Raw genomic sequence first — 27,905 nt, 5'->3', positions numbered from 1 at the left:
AGGAGAGGAAAGAGGGGAAGTTCTGACTGGGATGTAAAATAAATAACTTAATGAATGAAGGGGGGGGGAAGTCACTTGGCAAAAATGTAAACTCCCACAAGGTCAGCACTTCTTGAATCAAAATATGTGCTCAAGGTTGCACGGTGTTCTCAAAAGTTGCGCTTTGCTCATCAGCCGCACCGTTTTGAATTAGCCACCTGTAGATGACTGTGAGGCCAAGCTCGGACCACTCAGAATGAGATACAAAATACTTCTGCATTAGAAATAAAAGCCCAAGGGGACCCACTACTTTGTGTGCTTGCTTGCTTGATTTGACATGGCTACGTATGCTTCTGCAAAAGTAAAACTAATGCCTTACCAGAAGAGAGACAGACAGACAGACATAAATTAGATTAAAAGCAGATTCATTTATTCATGGAAGCCTATGACAAGTATAAATGATGTTGAAGTGGAAAGACAGTGCATTATTTACTCTACATGAGAGTCACAGTTTGCAGAGAGACAAAGTTGGGTCCCATGCTTTTATTTATACAAAGCCAAATGCAAATGGATAGAAAACCCTAATGAAAGTGTTTAAGCTATAAAACAAAACTGAGGACATAGCTCCGTTAGTAGAGTGTTTGCCAAGCATGAATTAGGCCCTGGAGTTAGCCCCACGCACTGCATAAAACCAGGTGTGGAGGTGGATACCTGTAAGGCCAGTAGCTGTGAAGCAGAGGCAGGAGGATCATCTTCAGCTATATAGTAAGTTTAAAGGCAGCCAATGAAACCCTGCCTCAAAAAATAAAATAATAAAGAAGGTACAAAACAAGCAGATAATAACAATAACTCATAGCCAAAGAGTTGGGTGGATTATTAAAGAACGTTTCAAAAGCTCTAGTCATGAGGCAAAGACTGACTGGATTTCCATTGAGTAAATGAGTGACAATGGGGTTCACGGGCTATATCTTAAGAAACAATAAACAACTAGCTAGATTATAGAAAGGACTGTACACACAATACCAAAAAAAAAAAAAACAGTGGTAATCTTGTGGGCCAGGAAGCCATGCTTACTAATAACCAGAAATATGAATATTAAAACAACAATAATATTTAGCTGCCTTTTATGGATTCAGGCCTTCAGTTTCTGCAGCTTCCTTTACCCACAGTCAACCAGAAGAAAGTGCTGTGTCGTAAGATTTTTGAGGGGGGTGAGTTGGGAGACTACTGTAACACTCAACACACCCAAAAAAAAAATCAAGAAAAAATTACCAAACACTGATGAGAAGGTCAAAATGGGGGGATTCTTCCTGCTGCGGGCTAGAGTGCCAGACTGCACTGTCATTCTGGGTACACTTTACACACATGGTGAAATAAAGTACTCACATGCCCTTTGCCTCAGAGATCCACCCCTGGAGAGGTTTCTAGGAGAAGTTCTGGCACCAGTTCATCAAGGGACACAGATAAAGTGTCCTTGTGTCATTGACGTAATGAGTCCAAGTCTCCCCAATAGGGAGAATGGGTCAACAAGGTGTGGTAGATAGCCAGTCAGGAGCAATTAACATGGTGTGCTGATAACAGGGTTGACAGTATTGCATGACGGACATAAAAGAAAAAAGCAGACCTGCAGTACAATGGCAATTATGGTTATGAAAAACACATCACATGCAAAATGACTCCTTACATTAAAGAAGATAATACTTTGGCCCAAGGTTAACATCAGCCACAACAGCATGTGAATCTAGGAGACACACACCCCAGCACTCAGGACATAGAGTAACACAGAACTTAAAGGCATGGCTTCTAGGACAGAAGAACACTTGAGTTCAAGTCCTGACTCTGCCAACAACTTTTTTTGTCACTCTAGGGGGGGAAAATCTCTTTAACTTTTTCCTAAATCTATTTCTTTAACTTAAAACCAAGAGCTTATCATTGTAACTGTTCTCTGGGACTGTTTTAAGGATCAGTTGACTTACTTACTAAAAAGTCTGGCCACTGTGGAGCTCTTGGCAACTGTTAGATGATGGAAGAAGGAGAGACAGTTTTCTCTAAGAAAGTATTGTAGCCACTAATACGTTGACCATGAATGAAAAAAGACCATACAGCCAAGAATATTGGGGCAGCAGAAATTGGTCTTGAAAGGTTTTTTTTTGTTTGTTTGATTGATTGGTTTTTGTTTTGTTTTGTTTTCTGAGGACACAAAGTTGGGTGGAGAATGAAGGGGCCATAGATGGGGGGAAAGTTAGGGGAGGGTGAATATGATCAAAACATATGGAATGCTGGGGTGTAAAGTGCCAAGTTTTATTACCATAATAATATAACCTAGGGATCAAGAATAAAGAGAAGGGGCTGGAGAGATGGCTCAGAGGTTAAGAGCACTGACTGTTCTTCTAAAGGTCCTGAGTTCAATTCCCAGAAACCACACGGTAGCTCACAACTGTCTATACTGGGATCTGATGCCCTCTTCTGGCAGGCAGGTGGACATGCAGATAGAGCACTCATCTACATAAAATAAATAAGGAAATCTTTTCTAAATGAATAAAGAGGAAAACTAGGTTCTTTATTTTTAAAAAGGTGGGGGGGGGGTGGCAAGATATGATAGTACACCCTGTAACCCCAGAATTTACCCAAGATCATCGAAGAATTCATTTGAAGCCAAGCTAGGCTACAGAGTCTGGGATAAGCCAGTCTTGTATTATAATATAGTAAGGCCTGTGAAAAGAGAATACACTGATAACACAAAGCAGCAAAGAAGCATTGTACCTACTCAGGAGTGTCACAAAGGTATTCTAGAAAAACAACCATCTTGGGCCTAAGATTTGGGGTACAAGTTAGAATCAGTTTTGTCTATATTTGTAGCAAATTATATATCCAGGGCAGCATCACCTAGAAGATAACCGGGCCCTGTGAATACAGTACTAGAACTCAGACAATCCTGTAAAGCCTTCGCACAGCCCTCAGCTCTGATCAGCCTAAAGGTAGTACTAAGCGCCGTGCCCAGTGGGCCTTCAGTCAATCATGTGTGTTCACCTAGAGTCCTGACAACACTTTTCCTTCCTGCTCTGTTCAAAATGCGGAGAAGGGAGCTCTCTAAGGTTTTGGTTTGGTTTGGATTGGCTTTTGTTTTGTTTTGTTTTGTTTTGTTTTTGAACAGGGTTTTTCTGTGCAGCCTTGACTGTCCTGGACTTGCTTTGAAAACCAGGCTGGCCTCAAACTCACCGCAATCCACCTACCTCTGCCTGCCTGAGTGATGGGATTACAGGCATGCACCACAGCACCCTGCTTTCTAAACTCTTTTTTAATCCTCAGCAAAGTAAGAATGCACAGCATTGTGGTCATACCAAGTCTTGAAAGCAGTAGAGGCCAATGAAGATGGCAACCTTTAAAATCAGAGGGAAGCAGTTAACAGCCAGAGGCAAAGGGGCCTTTGAGCAATTGGCTCTTGAGCTCCTTGGCAGCCCATACTCCGCCATTGGCATATGTATTGCAGGCTACCAGCTGCTGTGTTAGAAAGAAATCCAGCAGGCACATAGACTAAATCAGTAGCTGTGATGATATTTCACCCTAAGAAGATGGATCTTGGTCCAAGATTGGGAGATTTATTCACTAGAGGGCTTACAACTCCCAGCTAAAAACACTACCAGGACTTTTTCACATTTCGCGTGGAAGAAGCACACAAAAATGAAAACTGCTTCAGCACCTTGAAATTTACTTAAGGATTTACCTTACAAGCAAAGATGAAAGATAACCTCACAGGGATTCTGTGCACTCCCTAAGGATAGAACTGTATGCCACATTCTCTAAAACTCTTGAGCTAAGTTCAGGCAGAGTGTGTAGGCAAAGTTTATTCTAGAAAACTGCAAACACTTTCAGAGGCAGTCGTGACCAATTTTCTGCTCAATAGCAAAGCTTTAGGTGCCATCTCCAACACATACAGGATATATGATCATGTACAAATTTCTCCATCAGTACAACAGTAATGATGGTGGTCATAGTACACACCTGTATTAGTTTATTTTTTTTTCTGTTACTGTGATAAACACCATGATCAAAGCAATCCATAGAAGAAAGGGATTATTTGGAGCTCATGGTTCTAGAGAACACCATCATGGCAGGGAGCAGAGTAGTGGGCAGGCAGATATGGTGCTGTAGCAACAAGTGGGAGCTCACATCTTGAACACAAACAGGAAGCAGATAAATCACAAAGGGGAGGGTAGGAGCTTTTGGAAACCCTATGAACAAGTCTCCTTTAAAAAGCCACACCTCTTAATTGTTCCCAGAAAGTTCCAGCAACTGGAGCCCAAGTATTTAAACACACAAGCTTATAAAGACCATTCCCATTCAAACCACCACAACTTCTGAACAGCCGCTTCAGAAGTTTGTTGGTTTCTTTGAAAGTTAAATACACTTATAATACAACCTGCTGATTCTACTTCTAAATATCTACTTAGAAGAAATGCAAATGTACCCCCACTCAGGGTAGAGGGGGCAATATTCATGTCAGCATTGTTCCTGATGTCCAGTGTCTGGAAACAACCCACTATCCACCACTGATAATAAGTGAACTAGAATACATCTGCACAACAGTTTTTGATGATAGACAGTAAAACACTACTGATGAGTGCTATAATATGGATGTTCCTCAACAGCCTGCCACCTAAGCAAAAGAAGCTGGGTGCAAAGGACTATATATGATAAAACATCTATATGCAATGTCACAAAAGGCAAATCTATACTGACAGAAAGCAGAGAGTGGCTTGGTAAGGCTGGACCAAAAGTGAGACTGAACGCAAACTAACACAGGGTAAGCTGTCAGGATAGTAGCAATGTTCTACAATTGGATCAGGGTGGTGGTTGTCAGCCAGTCCCTCTCACCATCAGACTTAAAAAGGACCATTGCTCTATCCCTCATATTTCTTTTTGGTTTTGTTTTTCATTTTGGTTTTGGATTTTTTCTTTTTTTTTTTCTTTTTTTTTCTTTTTTTCTACATTTACTGACTTATTGAGAGAAGGGGTCGTATGTGCATCTTGCCACATGTATGTCAGAGGAAAATGTACAAGAGTTGTTTCTTTCCCTCCACTATTCGATTTTCAAGAATGGACCTCAGGGTTTCAAGTTTAGTAGTGTCATTAGCTGCTGAGCCATCTTAGTGGCCCTATGCTCTGTTCCTTGTAGAATGTTCATGTAAAATAAGCAATATGTAGTCTGTTCTCAATTAGAATGGTATTTGATTAATATAAGTGGCATTCTGAGAGTTGCTAGGTACAAGTTAATGAGCAGAGACCAGACGTGTTACAAAATATCCTGCAATAACATAAATAGCCTCCTACAACCAAGGTTTATCTCATCCTTTGTGTCTAATGTGGAGGCAAAGAAAGTCTACACTAGAGAGATAAATGAAGGTATTTATTAATAGATGACTCTTTTTTCAAACTTGAATTAACAGATTATTCTTATCCTTAAAAGGTCTCTAAAAAGATTTCCATCTAGCTTCTCATATTTATTAATCAGATTTGTGTTATCTCAATAAAATAGCTGGGACAACCAAATCCTAATAGGAAAACAAAAGTATTTAACTTACTATTCTGGACCACTTCACTTTGCTTCTCTAGTATTATAAACAAAGGACGCTTTAGGGCCATATAAATAAGATTAGTAAGTGAATAACATTGAGAGATTCTGAACACATTCCCTCCAACATATGCCAGAGCCAGTAGGAGGCTGGCAGCTCCTAACTTTCCATCTTAAGCTAAAGAATTGCCTCAATCAAAGTCGTGTCTCCCACCCAAGTCAACCCATATTCTGTGACTGATTCACCAAGTGCTACAAAAACCAAGCCAATGCATTTAGATTCTGGAGAAGGCAGACGGGGCATCCATCCCAGGGGTCATTGCAGGCTTTGCTGGGGCCTTAAATAAGATATCACACAGGGCTTAGGATGTAGCTCAATGATAGGACATGAGCCTAGAATACAAAGGCTCACTCTCAACCTCTACTAAGATGGGTTCCTTCCCTGCCCTTCTTTCCTCCTGCTTCACCTCCCCTTCCCTCCCTTACTCCATGTCCCCCTCCTCTCCCTTTGCCTTCTCATCACATCCATTCTTTCCCAGAGACCATGGTCATAAAATCAATCCCCACTTCAACCTCTGAGACTCTACTGTTGGATTTGGACAATATGAAACAAAGACTCTGCCTTCCAAAAGTTATTTTGGGCCATGGAGATTTTTAACGCATAGAAATGTATTTGCGGAGTAATCCATCATATACAAAAAGACCTGTGTGGAGACAGAAGGCAGGAACAGGTGGAGATCATGCTGGCAAAGGATCATAAGAGAAGTTTGGGAGAGGGTGTAAATGGCCACCGTCCTGGTAGCAATGAGAGTTTCATGGATGTAGACACATGCTGAAACTTAGAAGGTACATTCTTTTTCATTTTAATTTATTATAATTTATTCAGATTACATCCCAATTGTTACCCCCTCACTTGTATCTTCCCATTTCCACCCTCCTTTTTTCCCTCTTATGTCCCATTCCCCTCCACTAGACCTCTGACAAAAGGGGACCTCCTCCCCCACCAGGATAACCTGCTTCCCCTCCCTCTGTGTGCCCCTTGGTCTCCCCACCAAGGGGAAGTGATCAAACTGGAGGAACCAGAGTTAATGTCAGAAGCAGTTGCTTCTCTCCCCACAAACATGAAGAATGAGCTGTCCCTTGGCTAGATCTGAACATGGGGTCTAGGTATACTGCATGCATTGTCCTTGGTTGGTACAACAGTTTGTGCAGCACCCCGTGGGTCCATATCCACCATCCTTGATGGTCTCCTTGTGGGGCTACTGAACCTTCTGGGTCCTTCCATCTCCCCATTCTTCTATATTACTCAGAGTTCATCAATGAGTCTCAGCATCTGTCCTTTCCAACGCTGGATGGAGTCTGTTAGAGGACATAAATGTTGGGCTAATATCCTCTTATAAATGAGTACATACCACGCGAGGCCTGGGTTACCTCACTAAGGATGATATTTTCTAGAACCATGCATTTTCCTGAAAATTTCATGATTTCCTTGTTTTTAATGGCAAAGTGGTATTCCACTGCGTAAATGTACCACAGTTTCTTTTGGACATCTATTATGAATTAAAGCTGCTATGAACATAGTTGAGCAAATGTCCTTGCTGTATGGTGGAGCATCTTTTGGGTAAATGCCCAGGAGTGTCTAGAGGTAGCACTATTCCTAATTTTCTAGGAAAGTGCCATATTGATTTCCATATTGGTTGTACAAGTTTACACTCCCAACAGCAATGGATGAGTGTTCACTTTTCTCCATATCCTCCCCAATTTGTGCTGTCACTTGAATTTTTTACCTTAGCCATTCTGATTCATGCAAGATGAAATCTTAGAGTACTTTTGATTTGCATTTCCCTGATGACTAAGTACATTGAGCATTCTTTAAGTGTTTCTCAGCTATTAGATATTCCTCTGTTGAGAATTCTTTGTGTAGCTCTGTACCCTGTTTTTTTTAATTGGGGTATTTGGTTTGGTGCTATTTAATTTCATGAGTTCTTTATATACTTTTTATATTAGCCTCTTGTTGGATGTAGTGTTTGTGTAGATCTTTCCCCAATCTGTAGACTCTCATTTTGTTCTGTTGACACTGTCCTTTGCCTTGCAGAAGCTTTTTAGTGTCATGAGGTCCCATTTCTTAATTGTTGATCTTAGAGCCTGAGTTATTGGTGTTCTGTTCAGGAAATTGTTTGCTGTGCCAGTGAGTTCAAGGCTCTTTCCCACCTTTTCTACTAACATATTTAGTATGTCTGGTTTTATGTTGAAGTCTTTAATCCACTTGGACTTTAGTTTTGTGCAGGGTGATAAATGAGGGTCTATTTGCATTTTTCTACATGTAGACATCCAATTAGACCAGAACCATTTGATAAAGATGCTATCTTTTTTCCATTGTATGGTTTTGGCTTCTTTGTCAAGTGTCCATAGGTGTGTGGGTTTATTTCTGGGTTACCATTGATCAATCAACCTATTTCTATGCCAGTAGCATGCTGTTTTTATTACTGTTGCTCTATAGTACAACTTGAGATCAAGAATGGAGATTCCTCCAGAAGATCTTTTACTGTACAGGATTGTTTTACCTGTTCTGGGTTTTTTGTTCTTCCATACAAAGTTGAGAATTGATCTTTCAAGGTCTGTAAAGAAGTGTGTAGGTATTTTTTATAGGGATTGCATTGAGTCTGTAGATTGCTTTTGGTAAGATGGTCATTTTTACTATGTTGATCCTCCTGATCCATAAGCATGGTAGATCTTTACATCTTCTGATATCTTCTTCAATATCTTTCTTTAGAGACTTGAAGTTTTTCAGACAATTCTTCTACTTGCTTGGTTAGAGTTACCACAGACACTTTATATTATTTGTGGCTATTGTGAAGGGTGTAGTTTCCCTAATTTCTTTCTCAGCCAGTTTGTTATTTGTATACAGGAGGGCTACTGATTTTTAAAAATTAATCCTTGTATCCAGCCACTTTGCTGAAGTGGTTTATAAGCTGTAGGAGTTCTCTGGTGGAATTTTGGGGGTCACTTACGTATACTGTTATATCATCTGCAAATAGTGATACTTTGGCTTCTTCCTTTCTGATGTGGATCCCCTTTATCTCCTCTTGTTGTCTTATTGCTCTAACTAGAATTTCAAGGAACATTTCAAGAGAGTGAGGAGCCTTGTCTAGTCCCTGATTTTAGTGGACTTTCTTTGAGTTTCTCTCCATTTAATTTGATGTTGGTTCTCTGCTTGCTGTATGTAGCCTTTATTATATTTAAGTATGTGCCTTGTATCCCTGATCTCTCTAAGACTTTAAACATGAGTGGATGTTAGATTTTGTCAAATGCTTTTTCAGCATCTAATGAGATGACCATGTGTTTTTTTCCTTTGTTTATGTGATGGAAAACATTGATGGATTTCCATATATTAAACCATCCCTGCATGCCTGGATAAAGCCTACCTGGTCATGGTGAATGATATTTTTCATGTGTTCTTGGATTTGGTTTGTGAGTATATTACTGAGTATTTTTTGTGCCAATGTTTATAAGAGAAATTGGTCCAAATTTCTCTTTCTTTGTTGGGTCTTTGTGAGGTTTAGGTATCAAGGTGACTGTGGTCTCATAGAATGAGTTTGGTAATGTTCCTTCTATTTTTATTTTGTGGCGTAGTTTGAAGAGTATCAGTATTAGCCCTTCTTTGAAGGTTTAGTAGAATTCTGTGCTGAATCTATCCATCCTGGGCTTTTTTTGGGGGGGGGGAGACTTTTGATGACTGCTTCAATTTCTGTAGGAGAAATGTGACTATTTAATTTGTTAACCTGATCTTGATTCAACTTTGGCAAGTGTAATCAATGAAGAAAATCATTCATTTCCCTTAGATTTCAAATTTTGTGGCATATAGGCTTTTGAAGTAAGACCTAATGATATTTTTTTCTTCAGTGTCTTGTTATGTCTCTCTTTTCATTTCTGATTTTGTTGGTTTGGATAGTGTCTCTCTGCCTTTTAGTTAGTTTGGCTAAGGGTTTGTCTATATTGTTGGTTTTCTCAAAGAATATTGTTGATTCTTTAAATTGTTCCCTTTGTTTATTGATTTCAGCCCTGAGTTTGATTATTTCCAGCCATCTACTCCTCTTGAGTGTTTCTGGTTCTTTTTTTTCTAAGGCTTCCAGACATGTTATTAAGTTGCCTGTTTGAGATGTTTCCAATCTCTTTATAAAGACACTTAGTGCTATGAACTTTCCTCTTCACAGTGCTTTCAATGTGTCCCATAAATTCATTTTCATTAAATTTTGGGAAGTCCCTAATTTCTTTCTTTATTTCTTCCCCAACTCAGTTGTCATTTAGTGAGAGTTGTTCAGTTTCCATGTGTGTGTAGGCTTTTTGTTATTTCTGTTGTTGTTGAGGTCCAGCTTTAGTCCATGTTGGTCTGGTAGCATACAAGGTATATTTCAATCTTTTTTTATTTGTTGATGCTTGCTTTTTGACCTATTATATGGACAGTTTTGGAGAAGGTTCCATGAGGTCCTGAAAAGAAGATATAATCTTATTGTTTGGGTGAAAAATTCTGTAGATATGTTAGGTCTATTTGTTTCATGACATTGGTTAGTGTCATTATTTTTTTTGTTGTTGTTTAGCTTGTTTCATTGACCTTTCCTTTGGTGAAAGGGGGATGTGAAGTCTCCCACTATTAATGTGTGGGTATCTATATAAGGGTTAAGCTTTGTTAGTGTTTATTTCACAAATGTGGGTCCCCTTGTATTTGGGGCATAGAAATTCAGACTTGTGATGTCATCTTGGTTGAATTTTCTTTTGATGAGTATGAACTGTCCTTCCTTATCTCCTTTGATTAATTTTGGCTGAAAGTCTATATTATTAGATATTATAATGGCTACTCCAGCTTGCTTCTTGTGTGCATTTTTTGGAAGACCTTTTTCTAGCTTTTTACCCTAATATAATGTTTATCTTTGTGGCTAAGATATGTTTTTGAATGCAGCAGAATGTTGGGTCTTGTTTGTGCATCCATGCTGTTAGTTTGTGTCTTTTTTATTGGAGAAGTGAGAACATTGATGTTGAGAGAGATTAATACAACTTACTGTTAGGTCCTTTCATTTTTATGTTGGTTGTGGTAATGTGTTTGTTTATCTGTCTGGTTTTTTGTTTTGTTCAAGTAAAGTTATCTATTTCCTGTGTTTTCCTGGGTGTAGTGAGCCTCTTTGGATTGGGGTTTTCAGAAGGTACTATTTATATCTTACTATATGTCCACTATAATGAAATAAAACTATTTAACAAAAGAGAAAAGGGAGAAATGGAGGGAGGGTTGAAAAGAGATAAAATGTAAGAGAGAAAAAATAGGGAGAGGACAAGAAAGAGAAAAGAAGGTATTTCACAAGCCTTATCTTTAAAAAGTGTATGAAAATTTAAAAAAATGTGCATGGTCCCTAATACAACTACTTTTAAATTTTTCTTTTTAGCATGTGAATTCATGTTTTACAAAGGCATGTCAGCATAAACTTGCTATTCTTAGTTTCAGTGATATCACATTGGTTTGTCCCGATAAGCTCTAAGATGGGCGCTACATGTTATTAGTAATATCCGTCATACTTTACATTGATACAGTTCCTGTCCTTGAATGCACAGTATGGTGTGTGCAGGATCAGAGCTGTAACAACACTGTCTCACATTCTGGTGTGGCTGCGAAGTGAGAAAGCCAGCACATGGAATATTGCGGCCCCCTCCCTAAGTCCCTAGGAAAATGTCAGGCTTCAAGAACCTGTGATGTAAATACTCCGTTGTATCTTGGCAAACATTACATCCCAGCGCCGTTTCACACATGTCATTGCACAGCTTTCATAAGTGGAATTCTCCTAAAATTAAAGTAAAATATACAAGCTGTGCTATGTCACATAAATGATAACTGTCTCCCGCTCCCTGGGCTCTTCATATGAGTTCCTAAGGACAGGCAGTCCTTTATTCATTTTTTCCTGTCTTTCTTCTTATTTCAGACTTCTTTTTGTTAAAGCCCCACTCCTCCTTGTCCTTCCTTCACATCTCTCTGGGTATATTACACGCTCATTTTTTTTCCTAAGCCCACAAGCACTAAGTAACAGGAACAGCAAAGGCTCTCTCCTACCAGTCAGTGTTGAAGAACAAGTGATTTTTCTGAGTTTTCTGTGTCTCAACTCAGCAGCATGAAGAAGCATGTGATTGAAGAGATGGCGTACGGACCTGCCAATCCCTGAAGGTAGTCACGGATGTCTCCATGTTGCTGAGCAATTCCTGGCCGTGAGAGAAAAATGAAAGCATCTACAGCTGGGCCTGATGCTGCATACTTGGAAATACAGTGCTTGAGTGGTTGAGGCCGGGGGGGGGGGGGGGAAGCATCTACAGCTGGGCCTGATGCTGCATACTTGGAAATACAGTGCTTGAGTGGTTGAGGCCGGGGGGGATCATGAGTCCAAGGCTACCCTGAGCTATGTAGCCACTTTGAGGCTATAATAGCACTTACGTGTATGTGTCTGTTCAGACAGACTATGTCAATACTTAAAAATTATGATATATAGTGTTTCATACTTTAATATGTCACCTTTTGTTTGTATGACTCAATCTAAAATCTATATAGAAAAGATTTTTTTTTGAGGAGCTGGAAAGATAAATCAATGGTTAAGAGTATTCGCTGTCTTTGAAGGGAACCTGTGTTCAGCTCCCAGCACCCACATGATGGCTCTAACCATCCGTAACTCTACCTTCAGGGCCCCTATTGGCCTCTTCTGATCCCTTAGGGCACCAGGCGTGCATGTGGTGCACATCCAGATATGCAGGCAAACATTCACACACACAAAATGTGTTCTTTTTAAAAAATCATTCAAAAGAGCTTCTAAATTATTTTCAAACTTTCAAAATATTTTAAATATTGATCACTCAATTGAAATTATGGTAATGAGCATTTTGACAGTTGACAATATGCTCCTATTACAAATGCTGCTATAATAAATAACCTTATAGGGGCAATGAGCTTATGTCCCCACACACCTCTTTAGATCAAAGATTCGAGCTGCATACCCACCTAGTGGACAAGCACTGACTCTTCCCAGCTCCAGAGTCTAACCTGAGGTCCTTTCCATGCTGGACAGAGGCCAGACCACAGCTGTGGATGTCTGTGGAGCACTCTCTTTGATCTGGCCAATCACAAGTGGCCAAAATGCAATCTAGCAAACATCAATCAGCCTTACAAGCCAGCCTATAGCCTTGGACTACATACATCTCATAGATTCTAAATAGCAGATCCAACCACCCAGGAAATACAGTTTACAGTCCTGTCCAATCAGAGCCAACCAACTCAGCAGCCCCACCTAACCTCAAAATATAGTCAGCAATGCTGCCAGAGAGAAATTCATATTCAACATACACCTGAACACCACGGTCAGCATCCTCAGAGATAAAAACTATGCACAACACAACACAAAATGGATGCCGGTTATGTAAAAACTCACAGATAACAGCATCATACTCAAGGACAAAAAGCTGACAACCCTTCCTCCAAAATCACTCACTGGCTGTTCTTCCAGAGGTCCTGAGTTCAATTCCCAGTAGCCACATGGTGTCTCACAACCATCAACAATGTGATATGACACCCTCTTCTGGTGCACAGGTGTACATGCAGGCAGAGCACTGTAAATATAATAAACAAATCTTGAAAAATAAAATAAAATCACATGCTAGGCAATAATGCCCACTCTCCCATTTCTTTTCAACATAGGTGTAAAAATCATAGCCAGAGAAATTAACCAAGAGAAATAAATAGATATAAAAAACAAAAGAGAAGAAATGGGAAAATGGAGAGGTAGCTCAGTCAATAAGAACACAAGTGGCTTTCCCAGAGTTCAATTCCCAGCATCCAGACAGCGGCTTACAACTGCCTGTAACTGTATGGGATCTGAGTCCCACTTCTGGTCTGCAGCTATACATGCAAACAAAACATTTGTATAAATAAAACAAATAAATCTTTTTTTAAGAAAAGGAAAAAGAAATTGAATTATTTCTGTTTCTAATGACATACTCTTTTATAGAGGGGGGAAAGAAAACCAAATCAAAGACAATACCCACCCACCTAAAACTAGAATTAATATACAAATTCAGAAATAATGAAAGATATAAAATTAACCAAAATGTGTATATTGTTTTTACTCATTTGATGATAATCTGTCTTTTTTAAAACAAAATGACAATAACAAAAACAAAGAAAAATGTAGGTATTATTGATTAACTTAGTTTGGGGAGGGGATTACTCTCCAGTGAGCAAATAAGAACACTACTTAAAAAAGTTGGAGATTCAAATAAATAAAATATGTCCATATTCAAAGACTGGAAAACTAAGATCATGTAATGTCCTTTCTACTCAAAGTGGTATACAAATTCAGTTTTTACATAAGTAGGAAAAATAAAGCTGAGGTGTTTAAAAAGCTAGGTGGGCTGGAGAGATGGCTCAGCAGTTAAGAGCACTCGCTGTTCTTCCAGAGGGCCCAGATTCAATTCCCAGCACCCACATAGCAGCTCACAACTGTCTGTAATTCCAGTTCCAGGGGATCTGACACCCTCACACCTATGTACATAAATAATAAATAATTTTTTAAAAAAATAATAAAAAAGCTAGGTGAAGATAGTGAATGTGTTATTTTGTTTGTAGAATCATTCCATATCACATGCATACTTCCAAATTTCCATCATATCTCATAAAGGCACTTTATATTATTATGAAGAATAACTTTTTTCTTCAATTAAAAAATGCAGTGCCAGAGAGGTGCCTCAACAGTTAAGAGCCCTTGCTGCTCTTCTAGAGGGCTCAAATTCCGTTCCCAGCATCCACATCAAGCAGTATCCAAACACCTGTAATTCTAGGGGATGCCATGCACTCTTCTGGCCTTGGAGGGCACACATACGAGTGGTATACATAGATACAAAAAGAAAAGGGAAATATTTTTGTTTTGTTGTTGTTGCTATTGTTTTGCTTTGTTTTTGTTTTGTTTAAACAGAGTTTCTCTGTGTACCCCTGGCAGTCTTGGAACTTTCTCAGTAAACCAGCCTGAACTTGAACTCAGAGATAGATTCACCTGCCTCTGTTTCTCCAGTGTGGGGATAAAAGGCATGCATACATAAATAACCTATGTCACATTAGATTGTGTGTACAGGGTCATGTTTTATCATAAATTCTCAAAACAACTGAAGTCAAGTGGCCTGTGCATTTGTAATTCAGAAAGATGGCACTATGATGCCCTCCAAAAAGCCTTGCCAAACTGCAATCTCCCTTATTACATAAGAAAATGCCTTTTCATGAGTCCCTGCCAACAGTGAGTCATCAAACATCTTGGGCTTTGCCAGCTACATAGCAAAAAAATATTGCAGTATAACTTTAACTGGAAATTTTTGTAAGTACGTATAAACAGTTTGTTTTATATGAGAGCCATCTAATGTCCAGCTCTATGAATACTTTATTCTTTTGACTTGTGTATTTTCTACTAAGCTTCCTTTGGTTTACTATGTTGAGCTTCAGTTCTTTCCACAGTAGGATAACTAAAATCAGCTTTGAATATGAAACAAATACAGACTATGTTTAGCCATTTTTACCACCCTCTAGATTTTTCCAGACATAATTGTATGCAGCTGAATGTGTTTAAGGTTTCTTCATTGGTATTACAATTAGCCATGCTGTCTTGCTAGTGCAGATATTTATCAAGTATTTGTCTGTAACTATCTCAGCTACTTCACTGATTTCTCTTAAACAGATAAATATTTGACACTCCAACTTTAACTGTGGAATATGTATCCAACTATATTTTACTAAAATCTCTCAGGTTAGTATCATTTATTGAATAATGAACCTTTTAGTAAATTGAAAAGCTTATTCAAAGCTTCTCTGGGATTAATTTATGGCTTTTTTATTGAGGTTTCAAATATGAGCAGTGTCTCTGAGTGTTAAATACAGAAGATATACACATATTTATATAAGTTTTATATATAAATCTGGTTTATAAGCACTACCCTTTCCTTCCCTCCTCCAATGTCTAGTAATTATTATTATATTTGGTGCTTTTCCTGTGTCCTTTGGCTACTTTGCATAATTTTCTTTTAAGACCATAGTTATAATTGCTGTAAGCAAATGGCAGATGCTAAAATTGGTAGCAAAAGTTTAATGAGCCATGAGGTAGTTGCCTGGGTTCAGTGCATATCCTAAATAGATCTACTCACTGAAGTAAGTGATTTTAATGCAAGACCTCAAATTCTCATTCTTCCACTGTGGCGTGGACTTAATGATGCAACCTCTCCTCAAGAGTAAGTGACACTAAGTGATTGCTTCCCAAACTAACAGGCATGGAGTATGGAACAGGGAGGGGCATGATTTTACCGCACAGAAACTTGATAGCAGTGGAACCACTGTAACCAAATGATCACAGTTCGCATCTAGGATCTTACAAAAGGAAAGTTTCCACTTTGCTGTAACTTATCAATGGCAGCTGTGGAGAGAGCACAGTTAGTAGAGAGTTTGCTGCTCCTGATCCACAGTGCCCTCAGAAAAGCTGGGTGCAGTAGTTCACACATGGTTAGTCCCAGTTCTGGGTAGACAGAGTCAGAAGATCCGTGGAGCTTGCTGGCCAGGCAGTCCAGTCCATATCAGTGAGAGGCAGTTCACTGAAAGACTCTGTCTCAAAATAAATAAATAAATAAATAAATAAATAAATAAATTCAAGAGGGTCCAGAAAGGTGACCCAGAAGTTAATAGCATGCACTGCTTTTCTGGAAGCTCCAAGTTCAGATCCCAGCACCAAGACTAGGTGGTTGGAGACTGACTGTAACTCCAGCTCCATGAAGAACCAATGCTTCTGACCGCAGAGGGCATTTGCATGCATGTGCACAAACACACATATGTACACACAAGTAAAAAATAAATGAAAACAAATTTTAAAGGTGGAGAAATAATTAAGGAAGGCACCTGATGCTCACCAATGCCTTCCACAAATATATAGTACACATACACGTGCACATAAATAAAGAGTAAATATGTGAATGTATGGCTTTCTTAATTCTGCTATTATAAAAATTTATGTAACATCTTCTACAGTAGAGCATATCATTTAGAGAAACCTAAATCTATGTTTCTAGGCCATGGTAACTCATATTGAACTCAGGACAAACATCCCTAAATCCCTTTTGAACAAGAGTTGCACTTCATTTAAAAAGTGGTAGTCTCAGTTGAATTCAGGATCGAAAGTAATAGTGATCAACTGGCTTAATGTGCCTATGGGTGTAAATTACATCATTTCTCGTTTTACTTTGTACATTACTTTTTATGTTAGTCAACTTCCCACCAATGTAACAAATACCTAAGACAATCCACTCATAAAACGAAGAGGTTTCTTTTGGCTCATGTTTGATTGACCCATTACTTTTGGACCTAGACAGAAGCAATGAGTACACCATGGAAGTAGCCTTAGGTAGATAAGCTATTCACCTCACTGTCAAGACTCACAAGATGGAGAAAAAAGGAAGAGACTGGCTGTCCTAAAATCTCCATGGCCTAGAAACATGGATTAAGATTTGCCTCAAGAACAGCCTGATGAAGATTGGCCAGATGGCTCAACTGGTAAAGGTTCGTACTGTCATACTGTGCAAGCCTGGGCACCCATGTAAATATTCTGATGCCCTATATTTACCCTGAGACATGCACACATTATACAAACACCCAATAATAATGACAGTGGAGTCAGGCATGGTGTAGCACACCTTTAATCCTATCATTTCAGAGACAGACTCAAAAAGATCTTTGTGAGTTGGAGGCCAGCCTGGTCTACATAGGCAGTTCCAGGATAGACAAAGCTACAGCAAGAGACTCTTTCCCAAAATAAATAAATAAATAAATAAATAAACAAACAAATGATAAGAGTAACTGACGGTGCCCTGTGCTTTCCCTCCTGGGATGGGATGTAAGCCGCCCGTTTGTTCAGTGTGTCCACACTGTATACACTACCCACCTCCTTTTCAGTGGTCACCTCCGTTATCGGATCAAGTGCCGTAGTACTGAAATATTTATGTTCAAGTAACATTTTTATTACAATAAGGCTCAAAATTTTAGAGCGGTATGCTCTGGTTACTCTAGTATTCATCAATAGCGTGCTTAATTTATATGTTACATTCAATAGATATCTATTTATAGGGGGAAAGCACTATGGTAGAGCCTGATGTTATCTGCAATTTCAGGCATCCCCCAGGTGTGCTGTAATGTATGGGATAGAGATAAGGAAAGACCACTATGTGGACTGTCACATTCGTTCCAACCATTATGCTAACCTGAGAAAGTGAACACAAGAAAAGATGTAGTTTAGAACTCCCACCATGCCTCAATCCTTTTTCCCCATACTTTTAATTTCAGAACACAGTAAGAAGGAAGGAAGGAAGGAACGAACGAACGAAGGAACGAAGGAAAAAAAGGAAGAGCCACAATACACAATCCTGCTATTCGATGAGAGGGGATTTGCCTGCCCATAAGGACAGGATAGACAAGATTCTTCTTGACATGAGCAGAGAGCCAGGTGGGTCACGGCTGCTGGGGAGCCACAGGGAAACTATACAGAGGGCATGGGCTTCCTGGAGGAGGGGACATTAATCTACTTATTCCATGCGAGGAGGCATCCTAGTCACACTCAAATGGGGGGTGGGGTGGGTGGGGGCGAATCTCATCAGGAACAGCAGCACTGGGCTCCTCTGCAGGCACTTCATCTTCTTCGATGCCCAGGCCGAAGTTAATCTTGCGGTAGATGCCCTTGGAGTGGGTTTGGGGATCCTCAAGTGAGAAACCAGAGGAGAGCAGAGCAGTTTCAAACAGCAGCAGCACCAGGACCTTGACAGCTATGTCGTTTTTGTCCGCTTCAGCCTTCCAGAGGATGAGGAAGGGAAAAAGAAAACGGAGGAGAACAAGGCAAAGTGTGAGAATCTCTGCAAGCTCATGAAGGAGATCTTGGACAAGAAGGTTGAAATGGTGCAAATCTCCAATAACCTCATCTCCCCCGCCTCCCCCGCACTGCATTGTGACAAGCACCTATAGCTGGACAGCCATCATGGAGTGGATCATGAAGGCCCAGGCACTACGAGACAACTCTACAATGGGCTACAGGATGACCAAAAACACTAGAGATCCATCTAGACGTCCCATTGTGAAGACCCTGAGGGCAGAAGGCTGAGGCAGACAAAAAACGACAAAACGGCCTTAGTCTTTAAACCTCATGCAGCAGCGAGGAAATAACAATTGCGTTTATTAGAGCCCCTTCATTTCTCCGAATTCGGAGCCTTGCCCGCTGAGGGATAAAGTTCTACAGCTCTCTGAAGGCTGCATACCTGAGAGGCTCATTTTTCTCAGACCTTCACCTTTCCGCCCAGCAACGCGCCCTTATTCATCTACCCTGCTACACCCCTGGGCGGGGTCTCTCCCGGAGGCTGCGCACTAGCGACCTTAGCGGCCCCACCTACTGTTCGCGGGCTGGAATTGGCTGCTTGCTTCTGACTCAGTGCCTCCTCCGTGGACCACGGCTTCACGTTCGCTTTCTCCCTTCATTGCAGTATGGGGCCGCCGCCACGCATTCTGAAGCTGTTCTACGACGTGCTGTCCCCCTACTCGTGGCTGGGCTTTGAGGTGACACGGGGGGGGGCGCTTCCTGCGCTGCGGCCTGCTGTGCGAGTGCACACGGAGGCACTGAGCACCCAGCAAAAGACATTTCTAGCCATGCCCTCAGAGATAGGACAAGCACAGAGCATTCCGAGCTGAAGTTCACTTTATGCCTTTAACCGGACTGTGCTCCTCCAAGTAGGGTCCTGATTTCCTGCGGTTAAAAATCTTTCCACGGGCCCAGAAAGAACAAAGGCTACTCCAATGAAGCTAGGTCAGGTCTGAGAGGGGCTCAGGGCACTAGGATGCTTTACAGAGTGGAAACCATACACTGGAGTAAGGATTCTGGTGTCTTTCTCAAAGAGCTGAGAGTTTTGTCCTTTGGAAACAAGCAGTTCAGTGTGGAGGGGCCATCCCTGCTCTGCACTTAGAGCCAGGACACAGACCTGTAGGCCACTTATGCCTTCTGTCCTCTCCAAATGCCACACAAGCTCCCCTTCTTATCTCTGCACGGGTAGGTCCTATGCAGATACCAGCACATCTGGAATATCAAGCTGCAGTTGCGGCCAGCTCTAATCGCTGGGATCATGAAAGACAGCGGTAAGCAGGGACAAGCCCTCCCAGCTGTGCCAGGAGGGTTGTTTTCTGTTGCCTGAGGGGCCTGACCACACTGAGTAAGCAGACCTCAGACCTCTCACCTCCTAAGCTAGTAGTTTGCCCTGTAGGGGAGGGAGTCTCCCAGACTGAGACCCTCAAGTTCTCTCTCACCAATTGTCTAACTCTCCACCAGGGAACAAACCACCAGCTACGCTGCCCCGCAAAGAGGAGTACATGTACAAAGAGATTCCACTCCTGGAGCAGCACTTCCAGATTCCCATCAGAATGCCCAAGGATTTCTTTGGTGTGATTCTTAAGAAAGGTGAGAAGGAGGCTGGAGAGATGGCTCAGTGGTTAAGAGACCTGGCTGCTCTTTTGGAGGTCCTGAGTTCAATTCCCAGCAACCACATGGTGACTCACAGCCATCTATAATTACAGCTTCAGAGGAAATAGAAAATAGACAGACAGATAGATAGATAGATAGATAGAGTGAAGCAAGTCAGAAACAGTTAGAGGATCTAGTGGAGAAAAGAATAAAAAGCCTGGGCTTTCTTACAAGTAAAACCTGCCTGTGAGGGGAGCCCAGCATCAGCTAGCCAAAAATGGGGTGGGGAGCAGAAACAAGAGCGAAGTATGGACGTCCATTATGAGAAACATGTATTTAAGACTGCAGGTAATTGAGCCAGGGTGGGGGACGGGGTGGGGGTGGGGGCGTCTCAGAACCTGGTTCTTCAGCCAGACCCAAGCAATAAGAATCTTAGCTCTACATGCCTTGCCTCACAGGAAGTATAAATGCCATGCGCTTCCTCACCACTGTGAGCATGGAGCAACCAGAGATGTTGGAGAAGGTGTCCAGAGAGCTGTGGATGCGCATCTGGTCTCGGGTAAGGGCTGGACCCTGAATCCTGGAGGGAAGGGACGGGAGCTGGATGACACTTTGACTCTCCCCAGGCCAATGCCCAGAAACAGGCTCCTGCTGTCAGGCCCATCTCTCGCTACTTCCTTCCTGCTAAGTGTCCTCTTCTTCTTAGGATGAAGACATCACCGAGTCCCAGAGCATCCTTGCTGTGAGTGTCTGGACTGGACCCCCTGCCCCGCCCTACTGTTGTCTCATGGAATCTGAGAACAGGAAAGGTTCCTAATGATTTAGGAAGAAAGTCTGTGTCTGAAGGGATAAGTTACTGTAAAGCTGGAGCTAAGAAGATTCTCTGAAGAGTCTTCTGTGAGCTAGGGCTGTAGCTCAGGTGTAGACTTAAGCTCAGCACGTGCTTAAGGTGCTCGAGTCCATGAGTTCAATCCCCAGCCTCGGCAACAAGATGAGTTTGATGAAAGAAGTGAAATAAGTCAGTGGGAGAGAGAAGACCAGTGTGGGAACCCTAGATGGTGAAGGATATTGCCTTCCATCTGCAAGCCTCCGGGGATTCCCAACACAAATGTCACTAATATGCTTAGTACAAAGCAGGAGACTTTACACAGACAAGGAGATAACTGACAAGTGAGAGTTAAACAGATGCTCAGTAAGAAACAAATGGAAAGTGCTCAGCACATGGAAGCGCACGCCAGACAGGGTGGAGCTTTCAAAGTTACATGTTCCTTGGGATTAAGTCAAGACACTACAAATCATCTTTTTCTCCTGTATCCACATGATATTTCACACATACACTCGTATAATACATGAGACATCAAATCACTCCTAAACTAGAGATGCAAACAAGGGTTAGTCAATCCTTTAGTGCCTCAAGGCTTGTGTGTATATATGCATAATTTTCATCTGCTTTTATTTAATATTTAGCAAGTGTTTATAACAAGCCACTTCTCTCAGAGGCTTATCCACTCCGCTCTGCACAAGAGTCTTCTCATTTAACTATCAGAAACATTGGCTCACAGGAGGTCAGCTTAGAGCTGCTCACCCTGGGCTGCACACTGACATCCTCAGGAGTGCCCAGTGTCACCCCCAGAAAGGCTGATGTCATCACCTAGAAAATGACCTTCACATTGGGACTTTGTAAAGTTGCTCAGGAGATGCCAGGTTGAAAAGCCACTACTTCTAAACTTTACCAAGCATCAGAATCTGAACCCCCTCATTGTCTGGAAGCTAAGCAGGGAGCTGGAGCCATGACTACGCCCCACAAATACTCAGGAAACTATACAGGACTCAGAACCCAGCCTGAGACTGTCAGGACGTCAGAGGCAGAGGGAAGATCACACTCTGGATGTGAAGCTAGGAACATGGCAGTCAGTTCTGCTACTGACAAACTGGGCACCTCTGCGCAAGTGAGAAATGGCTGTTGACTGCTGTGCCCTCACTGTGAAATGGAAACGTGAGGCCAGCTGCTCTGTGTGGTCCCCTCTTGTGCTGTTTCTGTGACTATGACTTTTTGCACCCTCTGCCTTTCCCACTGACCTCAAAACAATGGAAAAGGAGACAATTTATCTTGACTAGGATAGATAAGCTGTTATTTAAGGTTGGGCAAAGGTCTTTCCAGTAAAATGTGAAAGCAGAGAAGGAACAGAATAGCATTGCCTCTCGCCCCCACACACACCACACGGCCCTACCTGCCTGCTCTTCCTTGTCTCCTCAGGCAGCAGAGAAGGCAGGAATGTCTGTCCAGCAAGCACAAAGCTTCCTGGAGAAGATGCCTTCAGAACAGGTGAAGAACAAGCTCAAGGAGACCACAGAGGCAGCTTGCAATTATGGGGTGGGTAAGGACGCGTGTGTTCCCAGCCCCTGTCTAACGGTAGAGAAGTAATGCCACCAAGGGTACTCATGCTCCTGTTAGCTGACTCCTCCCCATCATGAGTGCTCCCTGGCTTTCCTAAACTGTGTCATTTGCTCCCTTCCTCCCCCAAAGCAGAGTCAAGAAAGGCAAAGAGGTAGAGGGTGGTTTTTAAAGAAAGCAGCTATGTGCCACATAGGTAGAGCTAAGTAGATGCCTACAGCCAGCTAGCCCCTTAGCAGACATTTTATTGGCTTTGTTCTCTATCTCCTGAACACACTGGATCTCCATCTAATGGGCACCTGCTCTACCACCTTCCTTCGTATACTCTGTTTTCTCAAGGCCTTTGGGCTGCCCGTCACTGTTGCCCATGTGGATGGTAAAAGCTACATGCTATTTGGGTCTGACCGCATGGAGTTGCTAGCTTACCTGCTAGGTAAGTTTAGGTTTCCATTCTCTTGACCTTTGACCCCAGTGCAACACTCATTATATCACATGACCGGAGCAGCAACAGCAAGGGTCCTTGCTATTTCTGGCAAACAAGCCTTAATATAGTTGCTGCTGATCAATGTTGAATGGGGCCGGGAGGTCTTCCCCACATGGCATTGAGGGAGAGGGGGGAGGAAGCCTTCTAGACCTTGAAGCCAAGCATGTCTCCCTGGGATCATGTCCCCCTGCTAACCATGTCTAGACATCTGTCATTTTCTCTATCTAGGAGAGAAGTGGATGGGACCTGTGCCCCCAACCTCGAATTCTAGACTTTAAGATTGCCTTAGAGAGGAAAATTTGAGTTTCCCATCTGGAAATAAAAAGCTGCTTTCTGCGGCCTGGGAGCTGGAGCAGGAGTCCAGCCTTAGGTGTAGCTGCTTCGACTTCTGTGCCTCACAAGTGCCTTGTGAAAACCCTTCCGGTCTGTATTCCCATAAAATAAACCTGATGCCACTACACAAAACCTTTCTGGGTCTGTGTCTGCCTAGCTGATGTTGGTGCACCTTGGTCCTGTGTTCACATGCTGCCCACTCCAGAGGTTGGGCAAGAAGAGCTCTTTCTGGCTTTGTAGCTCCCCTTGCTCCCAGGAGCCCTCTGGGGCAATGGTGGGGTAGGTACACGAGACAGTCCCCCTTTCCTCTTGTCTACCAAAGACAGAAAATATAGCTCATCAGACCTAGCAGCAAAAAAAAAATCAGCTTGACATTTGCTGTCTCTGTCCAGCCTGGGAGACCCTGAAACTCTGAGCGGTGGAGAAAACCAGCAAAAAGTCTGGCTTAGCTCAGATGTTTCTTCTGAGTCTAGCTACACAGACCAGCAGAACCAATACAAGGCAGCCTCTGGCCTCACTGTGACCTGGAGAAGTGCTTTTAATCTTTCATATCCCTGAGCTCCTGAGAGCACAGTGAGCCTCTGTGCCCAGCCTGCTCTGTGCCTGTTCCCTCCTAAGTGTCTTCAGCTTTTCCATGCTGCCCTCCGCCACCTACTCACCTAAATGCCTACTTCTGTCTTTTGCCTACTGCTCAATAAACAGAGACTTCTGCGTTTTGATATTGTACTCTCTGTTCTGAACCTGAGCCCACACTTGGACCCCTGGTGGGAGCCAAGGACAGAGCTTTCAATCAGGCTACACCTGTGCTGGTTTCTCTTTGCTCTCTCCCTCTGACTTTCTCATCCTATTTCCCCCACCACTTACCCACATACCCTTTTACTTTCTATCACATTCTCTTCTCTTCTGTGATCTGTACATCTTCCGGGGTCTAAAATCATCTTTACCCAGGTTCACTGTGGTATAAAGCAAAAAGGACATCTTAGATGAAGTATTTCCTTCTACAAAGGAGTCTTATAGTATGGACAGCTCACATAGAATAAAAACAGAAAAAATTATGAAGACTTCCAGTGCTTACAAGCATAAGGCCAGAGAAAATCAGTGAGCAGCTTTGTGTATGCTAGAGCTACCCAGACAAGAGTGAGTGTAGAGTGTTAGGAATAGTGATGCGTGCTTCTGCACTGTTTCCTCATTCAAACACTGTGGCTGGGCCCAGTGGGAGGGCCCAGTGGTACAAGTCCCAACAGCCAAGCCTGATGATCTGAGCTGAGTATCTGGAACCTTTATAGTAAACACAGAAAATGGAGTCTTAAAAGTTGTTCTCTGAAGCATTTGATAAAATCCAACACCCATTCATGTTTAAAGTTTTGGAGAGATCAGGGATACAAGGCACATACCTCAACTTAAATAAAGCCTATATACAGCAAGCCAATAGCCAAAATCAAGTTAAATGATGAGACACTTAATAAAATTCCTCTAAAATCGGGAACATGGCAAGGCTGCCCACTCTCTCCATATCTCTTCAATATAGTACTGGAAGTTCTAGCCAGAGCAATAAGACAACAAAAGGAGATCAAGGCGATCCAAATGGGAAAGGAAGAAGTCAAATTATCCCTATTTGCAAGATGTTATGATAGTGTACATAAGTGACCCCCAAAATTCCACCAGAGAACTACAGCTGATAAACACCTTCAGCAAATTGGCTGGATACAACATTAACTCAAAAAACTCAGTAGCCTTCCTATATATAAATGACAATCATGCAGAGGAAGAAATTAGGAAAAACTACACCCTTCACGTTAGCCACAAGCAATATAAAATATTTAGGAGCTACTCAAACCACGTAAGTGAAGGACTTGTTTGAAAAAATTTTCAAAACTCTGAAGAAAGAGATTGAAGATGACCAGAAGATGGAGTGATCTTTCTTGCTCATGCATTGGGAGAATTAACATAGTAAAAATGGTCATCTTACCAAAAGCAATTTATAGATTCAATGCAATCCCTATCAAAATACATACACAATTTTTTAAAGACATTGAAAGTTCAAGTCTGAACTTCATATGGAAAAAAAAACAGAATAGCTAAAACAATCTTGTACAATAAAAGATCCTCCAGAGGAATCTCCATACCTGATCTCAAGCTGTACTATAAAGCAACAGTAACTAAAACAGCATGGTACTGGCACAGCAAAAGGCTGGTTGATCAGTGGGATCGAATCGAAGACCCAGATATGAATCCACACACATATGGTCACTTGGTTTTTAACAAAGAAGCCAAATCTATTCAATGGAAAAAGGATGGCATCTTCAGCAAATGGTGCTGGTCTAACTGAAGGTCTGTGTGTAAAAAAATGCAATTGGACCCATATTTGTCATCATGCACAAAACTCAAATCCAAGTGGATCAAAGATCTCAACATAAAACAGGAGACACTAAGTCAGTTAGAAGAAAAAGTGGGGAAGAGCCTGGAACATATTGGCACAGGAGACAACTTCCTGAACAGAACACCAACAGCCCAGGCCTTAAGGTCAACAATTAATAAATGGGACCTCATGAGGCTGAGAAGCTTCTGTAAGCCAAGAGACACTACCAACAGAACAAAGCAATAGCCTACAGACTGGGAAAAAATCTTCACCAACCCTACATCTGACAAAGATCTAATATCCAAAATATATAAAGAACTCAAGAAATTAAACACCATCAAACCAAATAACCCAATTGAGAAATGGGGCTCAGAACTAAACAGAGAATTCTCAACAGAGGAATATCAAATGCCTGAGAAACATTTAAAGAAATGCTCAACCCCCTTAGTCATCAGGGAAATGCAAATCAAAACCACTCTGAGATTCCATCTTACATCCATCAGAATGGCTAAGATAAAAAATTCAAGTGACATCACATGCTGGTGAGGATGTGGGGAGAGAGGAACACTCCTTCATTGCTGGTGGGAATGCAAACTAGTACAGCCACTTTGGAAATCTATCTGGTGCTATCTCAGAAAAATGGGAATAAGGCTTCCTCAAGACCCAGCTATTCCACTCCTTGGAATATACCCAGAAGATGCTGCAGCACACAATGAGAACATTTGCTCAACCATGTTCATAGCAGCCTTATTCATAATAGCCAGAACATGGAAACAGCCTCAGTAGAAGAATGGATAAAGAAACTGTGGTACATATACACTATGGAATACTCCTCAGCTATTAAAAACAAGGAATTCCTGAAATGTGTGAATAAATGGATTGAGCTAAAAATGATCATAATGAGTGAGTTAACCCAGAAGCAGAAAGAGTCAAATGGTATATACTCACTTGTATCTGCACACTAGCCCAAGGGGCATGTCCCATGAATGTCTTCACTTATCAGGAAAGTGGGACAGAGGGGAGGACATCCTATTGGGACTCTAGGTGAGAGAAGCATGAGAGAATGGGGAAATAGAAGGATCCAGAGGGTCCTAGAAACCTACAAGAAGAACATTATGATGTGCGTATCTAGGCCTAGGGGTCTTGCTCAAACTATGGCACCAGCCAAGGACAATACATACAGTAAACTTCAAACCCCTACCCAGATCTAGCCAATGGACAGGACATTCTTCCCAGTTGAGTGGACAGTGGGGACTGACTTTTACACGAACTCTGCTGCCCCATATTTGACCATGTCCCCTGGATGGGGAGACCTGGTGGCACTCAGAGGAAGGATAGCTAGCAGGCTACCAAGAAGAGACTTGATACCCTATGAGCATATACAGGGGGAGGTAATCCCCCTCAGGAACAGTCACAGGGGAGGGGAATAAGGGGGAAATGGGAGGGAGGGAAGAATGGGAGGATACAAGGGATGAGATAACAATTGAGATGTAATATGAATAAATTTTTAAAAAATATATTTTTTTAAAGAAAGGTTTTTCTCAGGGTCTAGAGAGATGGCTCAGAGGTTAAGAGCTCCTTCTTCTCTTCCAGGGGTCCTGAGCTCAATTCCCAGCAACTACAAGGTGGCTCATAACCATCTATGATGAGATCTGGTTCCCTCTTCCGGCCTCCAAGCATACATGTAGGTAGGACACTGTATACATAATAAATAAATCTTTAAAAACGAAGGAAAAAAGTTGCTCTCTGAGCCACTCTACACACACACACACACACACACACAGAGAGAGAGAGAGAGAGAGAGAGAGAGAGAGAGAGAGAGAGAGAGAGAGAGAGAGAGAGAGAGAGAGAGAGACGCAACATGCACTTTGGCATGCACATGCCTACTCACAAACACAAGTAAATAAATGAAACTTTTATTTTTAAAACATGCATTGTGAAGACCTTGAGGCAGAAAGCTGAAGCAGACAAAAAAGACAAAGCTGCTAGGTCTTTAACCCTCATGCAGCTGCAAAGAAATAACAATTGCGTTTATTAGAGCCTCTTCACTCCTCCGAATTCGGATCCCTGCGCACTGAATATAAGGTTCTACAGCTTTCTGAAGGCTGCATACCTGAGAGGCTCATTTTTCTCTGACCTGCAGATTTACCTCAGACTCTGCCCTCGTCGCCCTTCCGCCCAGCAACGCGCCCTTATTCGTCCACCCGCTACACCCCTGGGCGGGTTCTCTCCCGGAGGCTGCGCAC

General features: G+C 41.9%; 1 protein-coding gene and 1 long non-coding RNA gene across 5 annotated transcripts in view; one reads left to right on the top strand and one right to left on the bottom strand.

The window, feature by feature from the left end:
* LOC311599262 overlaps positions 1 to 27,905 on the bottom strand; it is a 63,842-nt gene that overhangs the window by 17,948 nt on the left and 17,989 nt on the right. The window contains exons 1-5 of one of the 4 annotated variants that reach the window (XR_014779839.1): positions 27,797 to 27,858; positions 18,899 to 18,922; positions 13,066 to 13,183; positions 11,646 to 11,791; positions 6,455 to 10,039 (exon numbers count right to left, since the gene is read on the bottom strand). This is a non-coding gene — a long non-coding RNA (uncharacterized lncRNA). Of the gene's footprint in view, positions 1 to 6,454; positions 10,040 to 11,645; positions 11,792 to 13,065; positions 13,184 to 18,898; positions 18,923 to 27,796; positions 27,888 to 27,905 lie in introns of those variants that run through there. The other 3 variants (XR_014779838.1, XR_014779837.1, XR_014779836.1) reach the window with 3 other exon arrangements.
* LOC311599258 (glutathione S-transferase kappa 1-like) lies at positions 19,012 to 24,016 on the top strand. Its single transcript, XM_084785012.1, has 8 exons — positions 19,012 to 19,193; positions 19,685 to 19,766; positions 19,957 to 20,085; positions 20,547 to 20,647; positions 20,795 to 20,830; positions 22,346 to 22,462; positions 22,823 to 22,916; positions 23,196 to 24,016. Exons 1-8 carry the CDS (start codon positions 19,122 to 19,124, stop codon positions 23,243 to 23,245), a joined length of 681 nt encoding a protein of 226 aa, XP_084641138.1. The 5' UTR covers positions 19,012 to 19,121; the 3' UTR covers positions 23,246 to 24,016.

This window comes from Acomys minous, assembly GCF_964271855.1.
Source record: "Acomys minous genome assembly, chromosome: 6".
Lineage (NCBI taxonomy): Eukaryota > Metazoa > Chordata > Mammalia > Rodentia > Muridae > Acomys > Acomys minous.
This window is presented reverse-complemented; position numbering and strand designations above follow the sequence as displayed.

What these genes read in the sequence shown, in the direction of transcription:
- LOC311599258 (XM_084785012.1), top strand. Translation starts at nt 19,122, where the DNA reads ATGGGGCCGCCGCCACGCATTCTGAAGCTGTTCTACGACGTGCTGTCC. An exon ending in TGGTGTGATTCTTAAGAAAG is followed by an intron (nt 20,086 to 20,546) that starts GTGAGAAGGAGG and finishes CTTGCCTCACAG; the next exon opens with GAAGTATAAATGCCATGCGC. An exon ending in AGGCAGCTTGCAATTATGGG is followed by an intron (nt 22,463 to 22,822) that starts GTGGGTAAGGAC and finishes TGTTTTCTCAAG; the next exon opens with GCCTTTGGGCTGCCCGTCAC.